General features: G+C 35.1%; 1 protein-coding gene across 5 annotated transcripts in view; it reads left to right on the forward strand.

Moving 5' to 3' along the window:
- The window catches only part of LOC107035773 (ubiquitin carboxyl-terminal hydrolase 15), a 24,633-nt gene extending 11,590 nt beyond the window's left edge, over positions 1 to 13,043 (forward strand). For all 5 annotated transcript variants that reach the window (XM_015253356.2, XM_015253359.1, XM_015253358.1 and 2 more), the window contains exons 3-7: positions 2,805 to 3,855; positions 8,249 to 8,341; positions 9,393 to 9,745; positions 10,647 to 10,972; positions 11,634 to 13,043. In XM_015253356.2, the coding sequence (XP_015108842.1) occupies positions 2,805 to 3,855; positions 8,249 to 8,341; positions 9,393 to 9,745; positions 10,647 to 10,972; positions 11,634 to 11,950 (2,140 nt within the window). In that variant the 3' untranslated portion in view covers positions 11,951 to 13,043. The remainder of the gene's footprint in view (positions 1 to 2,804; positions 3,856 to 8,248; positions 8,342 to 9,392; positions 9,746 to 10,646; positions 10,973 to 11,633) is intronic.
- The last annotated feature ends 1,454 nt before the right edge of the window (positions 13,044 to 14,497 follow it).

Genomic DNA, 14,497 nt, shown 5'->3' on the forward strand with positions numbered 1-14,497 from the left:
AACAATGCCCCCCCCCTCCCAGCTGTCAGCCATACTCCGTAAACCGATTAAGCCAGTGAAAATGGGTTGAAGGTGGGATTAAGCATTCCGAAAGCATGCGCATTTTGAGGCACCAAACAACTGAGAATACGACAAAGGCGAGGTTCGTCCATGGCTTTTGTCCCCGTTCTCAGTCACAATGATCCAATTAAGGGTCCACTGCGTCCACGCCTCAACTCTATAGGGTCTAGGCCACGACCTGGCTCAGCGAAAAAAAAAAAAATAACAGGAAAGATCTAGTGAAGAAAAAGAAAAGAAGAAAGGAGGGAAAAATAAATAAAACGTTTCACGAGTGGTATTGAAGGGGTTCTAGGTCACACTTGCATTCTTGACACGGTCAAATGTTCAGTATTTTGGGGTGCCCCAGTGAAACAAGTCCAACTGGATTCACTGAGTTTTGTTCGTATACGAGACCACGAAAACTAGTCGCAAAACCTCTTGCACTGTCACAACAGCATTAGCCGATTAGTGGTCTAAGTACCTGGCGAGAGGGTACGGGGAAGTCCCTGATTCAGTATTTTATCTCATCCCTCTGTGGATTTCTTACGTGCAGGGGTAGGAAGAAGGTCATGACCACGACACTCGTCACTGGTATAATTATGAAATTTCACCAGGTGGCTGTTTCTTCTTTATTCGTTGTTCTGGTATCACCCCTGAAGGGGTGTGAACAATAACGTGAAAACTGAACAGCTCTGACCCTTTTGCTAACTCTGGATCTTTACGCGCTAGTGAAACCGATGCTAATATTGGCCCAGACGATTATGGAACATTTAATGCAGTTTGTTTTAATGGGGCGAGTGGGGTTGATTATAGATCTCAATTTTTAAGCCTTTAAGGATATCCGAGTATCTTTTATAGTTTGGTACAGATTACTCTATAAATTCAGCCATTTTCAATCGGCAAATTTGTGAATTAAGTTGCGTGAGTAAAATTTGAAAAGATCATGCAGAGAATTATTAGTTTTTTAAACATTCGTTGTTTATGAATAAATAATTGAAATTGTTTACAACCGTTTTTTTTAGACATGAAATCGATTTCTGGTAAAATTCTGAATGTGAATGAATTTGTTACGATTTTTAATAAATGATTTTTATGGCGGAAAATTGATCGTTTATAGATTATTTATTAAAAATGCACGTTATTTTCAAAAATTTCTATTTTTAAATAACTTTATCAATGTTCCTCCAAAAGTAAATTTTCTCATTTTTTTTCAGATTTTAAAAATGTTTTTTAAAGGTTCAATATCGAGATTCAAATTCAGACCTGCAAAGATTAAATAACAAAATAAAAGATATCCTTAAATTTTCAATTATGTGAAAATTCAAGTAGGCTCGGGAATTCTTGTCTTCTTGCTTCTTAAAAATTTGAAACTTCGTTGAATTTTCAGTGAATGTCGAAATTTAATTATTTATTTCCTTCTGAATGAAATTCAATATCATTCTTCTGAAAATTACTAGTCAACTGTCCATAGAATTTCAATTTTTTTCTGACAGTTTAATTCACAAAGTTCAATTTCCATTTGGAAATTCTTTTTTCGTTGAAATTCTTGCAATCAAACATAGGCAATTCTCGTTGAATTCATATTTAATTAATAAAAAAATTCATATTTGAAATGAATTCATATCAGAAATGAATCTGAAATTCATATTTCAATGGAAATGGTTTCGACACATTTTACAATGATTTTAGTAATTAAAACTTGACGATCTAAATTTAATGCTTCATTAAAAACCATCAGAAAATATCGAAATTTTTTCAAATCCGAATAATAGAAAGGCTGCCCTCGAAGAAACTTTTATAAATGAATAAAAAAAATTGCCATTTTCAAAACTAATTATTTTTCCAAAATCGTAAAAAATTCGTTCCAATTCAAAATTTTAACTGGAACTAATTCCATTTCAAAGACAACAGTTTCCGAATCCCAAACAATTTTAATGATTTATCTGCAAAAAGCAAATGGCCAAAAACTTCAAATTGTCTGCAAAACGTAATTTAAATGCCCGAACCTCTTCAAAATTCTCTCCCGCAACTAAACCACCAACCACCAAATATCATTTAATCATCAAATCAGCAATTTCCTCAACAAATTTATCCCGAAACCTGCGAAATTATTTCAACAACCTTGCTCCCCAATTTCCCCAAATAAACTTCCCCAAAAACATTACCATTCTCGAACCCCAAATAGCCCATAATTCCCCACTTTACGACACCCTGTTCCCCCATCCCCACGAAATCTCCCGAAGAATCCCATCTCGCGTGTGGAATCGATGCCTCATATCAACAGACCCCCATTTATTGAACCATCAGTCCTCGCCAGTCGTTAAATCCCGAAATTCCCCGGAAAGATCCAGTGCCAGCATTTCCCACCCTTGAGCCCCTGCCCCCCAACATCCGCATGACTTCCTCCCCCTGCCCTCAGTCCCATCGATTGATCGCGCCTGCTCAGTGTCCCCAGCCCCAATGTTTACGTCTTCAACAGTCCAACCTCACCCCCAAGATCTCAAGACCACCAACTCCCCGGAAAACCCCATCAATTAAAAAGAAAACGTCTCCCCCAGTCTCTCCGAATCAATAACCCCTGTAAAAAGATCCTCAAAAACCCTCGGAAAAATCCCCCAGAAGATGACGCGACAGCCACCACCCGCAGCAAAAAAAAAGCCGTTGCATAAGAGCCCTTGGACCCCAGCCCAAAATGTCCAAACTATAATGCAGATGTCTAGACCAACTAAACCTCATTGAAATGGTGTGTTAAAAATTTTTTGCAGATCAGTCTCGTCGTACAGCGACACAAGCTCAGTCGTCTCCCTGTCGACAAACAGTATTCCAAAGTACTCATCAACTGGTAATTCATCAGCCTCATCAACAGTCTCATCAGCATCGAGTACACGTGAGCGGACGACAACCCCAACATCGAAATTAACACTTGACGAATTGTACCAGAAATACTCGGTGATAAATTACGTACCAAATAAGCATAATCGTGAGACAACACCAGTTAATGGCCACTGTAGAGGATCGTACACACCATTATCAGCTGAGCTTTACGGTGGTGATGAGAGGGACTCGATACACAGTGACAGATGGTCAACGAGACAGGCTAAACGTCGTAGTACACCACTGAGCAGTGGATTGCCTGGTCGTGATGATGTTGATTATTCCAAGAGCCAGCACGAGGTAACAAAGAACCAACAGTGTAATGAACGTAGTGATATTAATCCATCGATTAATGAGAGTGATAGTAATGCTAATAACAATCATGGTGAGTTTAATGTTAATTGTAATGATGTGAAATTTGATGATAATCAAAAGCAAGAGATTTCCTCGTCTTCGTCGAGTTTGTTGTTGTCAACCAATGACTCGGGATGGTGTGGGTCTGAGTCAGCAGTGGCTGATACGAAAAATTTAACAGCTACTAATAATCGAGCTTGGAAAGACACGAATGATGAGGGTAATGTGCTGGTGACTAACAATAATGCACAAGAGTGTTGTAAACGATTGAACGAGGTGGATACGAGGGAGGGACGCAGGAGCCAGTGGACTGCTAATGGAATTGAGGGGGTGGGGGAGGGGGCCAATGGGGCGCAGGAGGAGGCTGTGAATTCTTGTGGGAGAAGTGGTGAGAACGGCTTCAGGGTGACTGGGAGACCGGCTGGGAGTCATGGGGAGGATTCCTCAAAACCGTCCACGTCTAGAAGGAATAATATTTTTGGATGGAATGATGGGCTTGGGGAGGAGGTTGGAGGGGGCAGCGGTGCCGGGAACGGTGGCCCTGTTGGGGTGCATCAGGCGGTTTATCGGGGACTCGCTGATTCTATTGTGAGTATTTTTTTTTTTGGGTGAATGAGGAAGGCTTTATTGATTTATTATGGATTGGAGTCAGAGATAGGCATAATCATAAATTATCATTACCATTAATTTCATAAATACTCAATCAGGTAATAGAACTTAAAAAATTTCAATTATTAAATTAATCAACAATTGAATATTAAAATTTCGAATTATTTTACCAATCAATAATCGAATTCCGAAGAATGACGATTATTTGATAATCTCTAATATTTTTTAGGAAATTTCCAATTATTTACCTAATAGTTATTTGAAAAATTTGAATTCTCAATTATTTATTATTTTCTATGTTCCAATGATAAACGAATGAATTTGGTTTTTTGGGGGAAAAAATTCTCTTAATATTTCTGGAATAATGATTGATGCCGATCACTAATTGGAGTTTTATTTTGAGCGTAGTTTGGCTTTGTAGAGGAGAGTGGGGCTAAATGGAACAGTCGAAGAACGACTGTTTGACGCAATTCAAGCAAAACATTTTTTTATTGAGGGGTAACAGAATGCCGCTAATTTTCCAAATTTTTTGAACAAATTTCCTGCCGAAAGTTGGCAATATTTTTACAAATCGAAGCACGTTAATCTCCAGGAGGCGATGATGAAGATCAATGGGCTTTGGGTTAAAATAATATTAATAACTTTGAGCAGGAAGTTTGTTTGAAGATTTCGAGGAATTGGTGGGCTTCTGTTGCCCCTTAAAGTAGCTCTACCCTTCGGCCGGGCTACGCTGTACTTTTGGATATTTTCAGTTTTTAAATTTTTCAACTAAATTGCGTGGAAAAAATTTGAAAAAATTTATACACAGTCAGTATTATCTAAATTATATTTCGCAAAATATTGATATTTTTCAAACATTTCTCCCTTATAAATAAATAATAAAATTTGCAAAACGGTGGATTATTTTTTATGAGGTGTCAAAAAAATTCTTGATTTTTTCACATCTAACGAAAAAAAATTCAGATTTTAATCTTTGATTACAATGGAAATGTTGATTTTCACATAAGACACTGGCTTAAATCCTGACTTTTAAACATTTCTTCAGTTAATGAACAAAAAAAACAGTTAATGCACAAAAGTTGAAAAAAAAAAAGTTATTTTTTGCTTGAATTGAGTCAAATAGTTATTTTTCTGCTTTTTCATTTTGCCTTACTCTCCCCTATGAATTTTGGAATTGAGGGGAGGTGAAGATTTTTTATAGGGACTTTTTTTAGAGCGTAATGAGAGGAGCGTAATGAGGTTCTTTCCTCCCTCTCACCAATTAATTATGAATAGTAAAACGTAATTTGTAGGGTGTTATCACTTTTTTATAAAATTGTGGAAATATCTTCGACTTGAGTGGTTTTATAAAAAAATGTGGAAGGATTTTTCTTGTAGTTGCTGAAATTCTCAGAGCTTTTGACGTTTTTCTGTGAATCGACTGGTCCTCGAGATGTTTTGACGGTTCAAGGTTGATATGGAAATTTTGTTATCGAATTTAGATTCAAAGATATTCATCAAAACCTCAGGTTGAGCTAGAATTAATCTTGTATTCAAAAAAGTTGGAAGACAAAAACAACTCTAGAAAATTCAGTCTGAATTCATTTGTATTGTTTATCAGCTTTTTTTAAAGAGAATTTCACCAGCTACAAAAAAAATTCTATAAAAATGTTCTCCCTCAGAAGCCAAGTTATTTACCAAAACCTCAATCTGAAGCGAAATTCATCTGCGCTGTTTTCCCACTCTGCTACACAATTGTGCAAATATCTCGAGAACAGCGAATTTCAGAAAAAAATATCAAGAAACCTTTTTCGTAGCTTATGAAATTTCCTACAAATAATTCCTACTCACATTTTCTCATCCATCCCTTCATTCTTGAGATATTCGCAATATTAGAAAAAGCTTCGTATCTGATTTGCGTCGTAGAACTTTATTATATAGAGTTCGTCGATTAATTCGAGTTCATTTGTTCATTTGATTAGGCTGAAGACTATTCTTGCTGGTGTGAAAGTGACTGATAGATTATCGATGAAATTTTTTCATCATAAACACTTGTAATGCCCATCAACTAAAAATTATCTTTTCATTTTGACAACCAAACCCCCGCCCAATTACTCATTTTGGCAGTGGTCACAGTTTTGTTATTGAGCAATAAGCCAGGTCGACATTTAACGTCGGCAGTGGGCTTGAATAATCGGTCCTCGGTGGTACCCGATTACATTTTCGAGGTCTGAGACGAAAGCAGTTGGAATTATAAAGGGATAATGGTCTCAGCTGTCGATACGATATTTTTGGTCAGTGGCACGTGGATTATCAATAATTTAGAATCAAAAATGTTTCATAAAACGATTGCTTTGAGTTTTGTGGATATTAAATACTGCGACGAAGACAAAAGTTGAGTTTTCCTCGGATTTCTGTGGCGAGTTTTTTTTTTCAATTCATCGCTTGGAATTTGTGTTTTTGCCTGTGATAAAACATGCTGAGGATGACAACCATGACCGATATTTCGTCTATGTTTAGCCCCTGGTGTTGGTTGAAATCGTGAGTATTCTCTCGCAGGAGAAAAAATCGAGGGGAACCAGAGACATTTAGAGCCACCAAAGGTGAAAATTCATCTAGAACTTTTATTCAAACGTTTCGAAATCCCAGTCTAACTCTCTAAGCTCAAACATTTCGGCGGTTTTTATTAATAGAATACGACGGTATCCCAGTAGAACACTCTCACTCAGTTTCAACCGATCGTTTTTCACGTTTGCTTCAACTCCAAAAAGCTATGTACAAAATCCATCGATTCCTCGTTTAAAGTTTTCACTGTTAATTTCGTCGGATTTTCGCTAGGAATGGGGGGGAATTTTTTAGGGGATAAGTGTGATAGATCGACGTGAACTCTTTGATATTATGCCGCCATCTGGCGATACACTCGGGACCGTTGTATTGCAAGTTATTTTTCACGTAAACTGGCTCTTGTTCAAGTAATAAACTGGTGCCTGTGGTCTGCGTGGACTGCAGCGGCCCTTGGTTTTGGTATTGCATTTTTTCTCGGCATTGTTACACCTCTTAATAACCCTAAACGGCATGATACAAGATCACACTATGTAGTCGCTATCTCGAGGACTGTGGTGAGGGTCAAGGTGAGTGGAGTTGGTTCAGTTTTTCGGAAAGATTTACACTGTTGAAAAAATTTTGATGACATTTCGGGTGCAGTTTTTGGAGATTTTTATCATTTAGTTGTAACTGGAATTGTAAAGAATCTCGTCAATGGAAACGATCAATTTTGGGGGAATTATTCCATGGAGTTTCAGAGAAATCAGGAAAATTCAGTTGAATGTATTCTTGGATTTTTAATTCATTAGTTAATTAATTAATTAAAATGACTAATGAATGAATGATTAGTGAATGGTTAATGGATTAATTAGTAGATTAATGGATTTTCAATTCATTATTTAATTTTAGGGCATTCTATGGAGTTTCAGAGAAATCAGGAAAATTCAGTTGAATACATTCTTGGATTTTTAATTCATTAGTTAATTAATTAATGGATTAATGAATTAAAATGACGTATGAATGAATGATTAATGAATGGTTAATGGATTAATTAGTTGATTAGTGGATTTTCAATTCATTATTCATGAATTGGAAATTCAGAATAATTTGATACTGAATATTGGAGTCTTTGAAAATTCAGCCAAATAGGAAAATTCTCGTCTTTGTGCTGCTAGGAAGTTTGGAATTTTGTGGAGTTTTCAGTGAAATTCCATTATTCCATGAAAATTTGTAGAAACCAGGAAAACTCAGATAAATATATTCTTGAACTATGAATTAGTTGAAAATTCAGCGTAATTTGGTAATGAATATTGAAGTGTTCTCTCTACTCGTCTTCTTGCAGCTTGAAGCTTTGCAATATCATTACATGTTCAGTGAAATCGATAATGTTATTATTTTTTCCCCTGAATCGAAGTAACTCTCCTGAGAACTACCAGTGAAATTTCAAATTTTTTAAACAGTGTATACTAAAATGAGCCGCTTTTAATCATCAATAATTCGAGATCTTGAGAGCGCAATTCAATAATTTTTATTTTTGTTTTAAAGGTATTTTTTCACGCTTCAAAATGAGACCCGATTTATCCCAATCGCAACGTTTGATCGCGAGATATTGATAATATTTTTGTAAAATAGCATAAAATGAGTTCAATAGCTTAAAATGAGGTTTTTATTTTTGTTTCATTCGTTTTGTTTGCATCGGAGTGATGTAATTGTGTTTAACACGTGTGGTAATGACTAAGGGGAGCCGGAAGTGGAGGGGAGGAGTCCTTGCTGGGTGACCGGATGTGTGAATAGCGGAGTGATAGAGAAGATTGTTTAAATTTGTTTAATGATGATTTTGGTCTTGCAGGAGGAGAGCTCGACCAAACCAGCCAGAAGTAGAATCACTGGGAGGAGGGACGAGGGGTATGGGCTGAATGGATTGAGAAATATTGGAAACACCGTGAGTTGATTTTAAGGATATTAATTAGAGAATTGATCTGTTAATTTTATTTCCATTTCGTGAAATTAACAGAAAATTAACAAAACAAAATGAATGAATTGATCCATTTTGTTTCGTGAATTTTCAAAATTAATTCAATTATTTTAAGAAGTGATTTTATGAAAATCATTTCAAGAGATCTTTTTTCGAGAGAAATTTCATCGGTTGAAGACAGGTTTCTTGATATTTATCTCCAAATCTCGTAGTTTAGGCGATAAGTTGATTGATTGATTGAATTTCATTCATTTTGATTTATTAGGTATGGAATTATTCTGGTAATGAAAAGTCTCGAAACAAAATTTCAAAAGACCTTTTTCATGAAATTTCTTCAAATATAAAAAAGATCACTTGGTGATCAATTGATGAACTAATTCTGTTCAATTCTGAAACAACTTGATATGTTAACGCCTTTCGTTCTGTCAATTAACTAATTATCTCAATAACAAGTGACTCTAGGTGAAAAAGTGAAAAAGGCTTTTTTGTAGAGGATTTTATCAGTTACAAAAAAGTTCTTGTAACATTTTACTCTAAAACACTTTGTTTTGGAGATAAATCGATGAATTGATCAATGAATCCAGTTTGACTATGCCAGAATGTTTCAATTCATTTCTTTCGTTGAGTTAATTGTAGGATTATCTCGACTGACTCTCGCAGGAAATGCTGAGAGACATTTTTTAGTAAAAAATTCCACGGCTCCTCAAAAAAACTCAATTTTAATTAATTTTTTTATCGGTAATTTTAATCTATTTAATTGGTCAATCTATTCAATTGTCCAATGAGTTCCCTCAGATGCAACGAAATATAATATATTCAGTTATTTAACTCCACAAATCAATTATAGAATTGATGAATGGTTCCATGAGAAACTGAAATTGAAATAACTCTAATTGAAAATAATGTCACGACTTCGTAGGAGCACAAATTCCCTGAAAATAATCCCCTCAAAAGATCTTTCATCTTCTCAAACACAGGAAGTATCTCCTCCAGTATTTACTCTCCCCTCTATTTACAGTGTTTCATGAACAGCGTCATCCAATGCCTGAGCAACACTCGACCTCTCCTCGAGTATTTGCGAAACGAGCAGTACTTAAACGATATAAACACAACGACGTCCAGTATGAAAGGCGCCCTGATAAAATCCTTCGCCCAGGTCATCTATGAACTGTGGGAGGACAGTGGCGAGAGGGTTGTCAATACAACAGCACTCAAGAGCCAGATACAGAGATTTGCTCCAAGATTCATGGGCTATGCACAGCAGGACGCTCAAGAGTTCCTCAGGTATTTGCTGGAAGGTCTCCACGAGGATGTCAACAGAGTTACCATCAAGCCAACGCCGATATTGACTGACATACCGGATCACTACTCGTGAGTTTCAATTCTGCATTTTTATTCGTTTCTCAAAATCCATTAACCCAAGAAATTTTTTCTTTTTTTATTTTCAACTGGTGGAGAGAGTTATCTCCTCCATGTTTATGAGAATTTTAAACCATAAGTGTCATTCAGAAATTAAACAGACAATATGGGATTTACTTTTATCTATCATTCTCTTAATTTTTTCATTATCTTTTCTTGGATTTAGTAGATCGATTTCACACTGCTCTCTATCTCAATGTTTATTTTAGAAGTTTTCCAGTAGGTGAATTATCAATTTGGAAATTAATTCCATAAAAGCCCATCAATTGCATGAGAAAAATTTGAAAAGACTTCATGTCTAATCACTATCATCTAAATAACATTTTGCAAAATATTAATATTATTCCACCCATTCTCATAAATAAATAATGAAACTTACAGAAAACTTACAGAAAAGTCGAATATTTTTTATCAGATGTCAAAAAATTTATCGAATTCTCACTTTTGATGAAAAGGAAATTCAGCTTTCAGTCTTCATCTGTACTAACATTATTGATTTTCATGCAAGACGCTGGGTTAAACTTTTCAAATATTTTTTCTTAAGAAAACCAAAAGGATGATTAAATTACCACAAAAAAATTACGATTCCGAATCTAACTGAGTTTTCTGTGAATTCTTCTCACTTTGGAAAATAATGCTAAAGTAAAATAATGTTAGTTAATTTTAATTACCATGAATTTAATTTTCTCATGTTCCCCATTAATCTGAAAACTTATAATGAATAAATATCCAAAAGAAAAATGCCATTTCCCTTGAAATAAACTTGATAAATGCACCCAAGAATATTTTTAACTGTTTCATTGTCATTTTTAGAGAATTATTTTTGTGTTTAATGCATTTTGCGATGATTCAGGGACAGTCTCAAGGCGACCGAAAGCTGGAAACGCTACCTTCGCAGTGAGGACAGCACGATAGTGGACGTTTTCGTCGGACAATTGCGCTCCTCCTTGACCTGCACCTCCTGCGATCACGTATCCGTAACACTCGACCCATTCTGGGACCTCAGTCTCCCAATACCAGCGAGAACTGGCACTGTCAAGCTCAATCAGTGTCTGGAGCACTTCACCAAGGCCGAGGTGATGGATGGGGATGAGAAACCAACGTGTTCCAAGTGCCAGATGAGAAGAAAGTGCACCAAGAGCTTTGCAATCCAGAAGTTCCCGAAGATCCTTGTTATTCGTATCCTTTTCTACAACTTTTATAATTCATATTTAATATTATTATTTTTCAATCTCGTCAAGAGAAAATTATGTCAATTAATTTTAGCAGCTAGAACATGATTATCTTATTTCCTACACTGAGAGAAAAGCAAAGGTCTCAAACAAGTTTTACTTGTGCCAAGAATAGTTTCTTGAACATTATCAAAGAAGGAGTTTTTTGTGCCAAACGTGCAGAGAGTGCGCCGGAATGAAAAATTTTTGTCGCAAAAATAGATTTAGTAGTTAAAAAAAAATTGCATTCTCCGTACACGCAAGAAATGCCTACTCCTTCGTTATTCGATACTCCCATACGTATTTTGCTCCCGAAAAATCTTTGTTATCCGCCTCTTGATCCAAACATTTCGTTGCTATCGAAAACAACAATTATTCATGTTTGAGTCTTTCAAATTCGAACCAAACAAATTCTTTTTTGGCAATTTTCAACTAGCGTTTTTGTTTGCCCAAACAAGACTTGTTTGACAACGTGTTTGTTTTTCTCTGTGTAGAGAAAAAAGTATACAATGAAAAGGGAAAAATACACTTTGAAGGGGTTAATTTTTCCCAACAATTTTGTGAAATCAATTCTGTATGAAATATCAATATCTCAATGTCTCGATGTTCCTTAACAAAATGACAAAAAGATTTGAAGAGGTTCTCACCAACCGAGAGATTCCGTGCGAAACTAAGTGTCCTAGTTGACTTTCCCCTGACAGGCTTGGATCTCAGTGCCTTTGCTGCCCCAGATGTACAGGGCTGCACCTACAATCTGTACGGTGTTGCTAATCACTCTGGTACACCGTACTCTGGCCACTATACTGCCTACTGTAAGCATCCATACTCAGGCGAGTGGCACGAGTATAATGACAGTCGTATATCACCAGTATCAGTCAGTTCGGTTATATCTAGTGAAGCCTATGTACTATTCTACGAGCAACAGCAGCCCAATCCACATTTGTAACCAAACGCCACACATAGTTGTATGTAAAAAAGAAGAAAAAAAGAGAAAAATGATAAATTTACGAATAAAAAATAACGAAGGAACCAGCATTGCCTAGTGGAGTTGGGGAGGGTGGGGCAAAATGGACACTAGAATTTTATTTGCAATATTCAGAAGTCGAGGCTCAATTTTTCAATTGAGCCCAGTGCAGGGCCATGATGGAGGGAAAGGATTGCACTTGTCATTGGAGAAAAAATTATTTGATTTTATTGAAAATTCAAGGAGTCGCTAATTTTTGGAAAAAACTACAAGTGCCCATTTTACTCCACTCGCCCCTTTACTGACTCGATTACGAGGCGAGTCAATAGAATTAAGAGAAAAGGAAGTAAAGGGGAGAAGAGCAGCTTGACACCCAGGTACAGACAGCGGTCATGTTTGAATTGCACTCGTAATTTAATTCATTAAATTTCATCACCAAATCATCACGAGAAGAATTTACCCTTGTATTTATCTTCTTTTTGTAATGTATTCATTTAATATTTATGAAATTCCAATTCAATATTCTGAAATCATTGACAATTTCGCGTGAAATAATTATCTCTCATCGAATGTGAATTGAATTTTAACGATCATTTTTTTAATTATTTATTTGACTGAGTGATATGAATCGTCTTCACGTATATTTTTATTTATTTCTGGCTCATGAGGGAGTGAAACGCAAATGAAATCATTGTCTCGATATTTTATTTTTACAAATTCTCGGGCTGAAGCTGCGAATGTCCGGTTATGCTGTTATTGAGCAGATTAAAATACCAAAATTTCTAGTGATGGACGCAATGAATCAACAGAGATTTAATAACCTGGTAACACATACCTATGGCTATATTTACTTTTGTAAAATATTTTTGTTTAATCGATTAAAGAGAACAAGTCAAGAGTTATTTATTTAATTTATTATATATGAGAGGATAAACAAAATGAGAGAGTTAAGGATACAAAGTAAATTTAAATAAATTCAGATATTAATATATATGATATTTACGTGAAAATGCAAATATATATTATTATACATAAACGGAGAATAAAAATAAAAGTAACAGACAGATATTATTGATTGCAGTTGTATTTGTCAATCATCGAATCCCAAAAATATTCACCTATTATTATTTACCTCGTGATTTATGCAATCGTTTCTATTCATCATTCATCTAATAAATGGAAATAACACAAAAATTCGAGTTTTGCCGAAGTTTTGCGTGCTATTTTCACTCTTTTCAGCGGGGTTTATTTCACCTGTTCAAAGAAAATAAAAAAACTCCGCATAAACCTCCATAACAATCTAAAAACTTACAAATTGTTCTCATTTTTTTAATTCACCTAATTATTCATGAACGGAGAATACAAGTAAAAGTAATAAATAGATATTACTGAAATTATTTATTTGGTCCAGATGTATACCCTCTCGGGTTTTTACATTTTTCCCCTTCCCTTAGTCCCATAAAATATAAAATAGACTTACGAATACAAACATTTTACATGTTAAAGAGAGAAAATGCATATACATTTTACACTTTTACATTTTTACAGCCTAAGATAGATATTACTGATTACAGTGTATTTATCAATCATCAAATCCCAAAAACATTCATCAGTTATTATTTATCTTATAATTCATTCGATCATTCATTTAATAAATTGAAGCAAAAAAGAATTTTAACACAAAAATTCAAGTTTTGCACTCTTTTCAGGGCAGTTTACTCCAGTTATTCGAAGAAAATAAAAACATCATAAACTTCCATAAAAATTCAAAAACAATTACAAACTATTTCATTTTTTTTTTAATTTACCGAATCTTTTCCTCATGACTCAAATTATTATTATTATTACATTTTCGTCAAATCATGAGCCAAAAGATGATTCAGTATGTGGCTATTTCACTCCAAATTCATTTTTGGAAGAATACCGGAAACTGAGAGAATGATCTTTTTATAGCCCTGACGCTTCTACACCGGCAATGAATCTACGAAAATTTCGTCTCTGAATTTAGATATATGTAGGAATTACCTCGAAGTTGAGGTGACGCATGAGGTTTCCCGCTTCGCTTTTGAATGATTGAAAACCCTTTCATGAAAATATTCGAAATTTCTTTCATGGCGTTAGACGTTTAGAAACGCAAGAGTTCAAATAAAGTCGAGGGTACCTTTAGAAACACAATCATCGAAAATCATCGAAATCGGACTTCTCGAAAGGTTGTATTGTTTAAAAATACTTCGATAAGTCATGACAGGGCATGTGTCAACGTATCTTCACGTCCAGTTAATCGAGAATATCTTCGAATCGAGATCCGTTTTCACCGATCGAAGTGAGAGCTGGAAAAATGATTTACACAAAAATCTCTATTTATTTATTTATTTATGCATTCATTCATCTATTTATTTATTTATTTCTTTACTTGTTTATTTGTTTACTCGTGAGTTAATCAATTTATTGCTGTCCACCCATCCAAAAGCATAGATTTTCTAAATTTTTTCCATTGGATTTTAATTTGTTTTGCATTGCAGAATCCGA

The sequence above is a fragment of the Diachasma alloeum genome, unplaced genomic scaffold (assembly GCF_001412515.2).
Source record: "Diachasma alloeum isolate Michigan unplaced genomic scaffold, Dall2.0 Dall_scaffold_00200, whole genome shotgun sequence".
NCBI classification, from domain to species: domain Eukaryota; kingdom Metazoa; phylum Arthropoda; class Insecta; order Hymenoptera; family Braconidae; genus Diachasma; species Diachasma alloeum.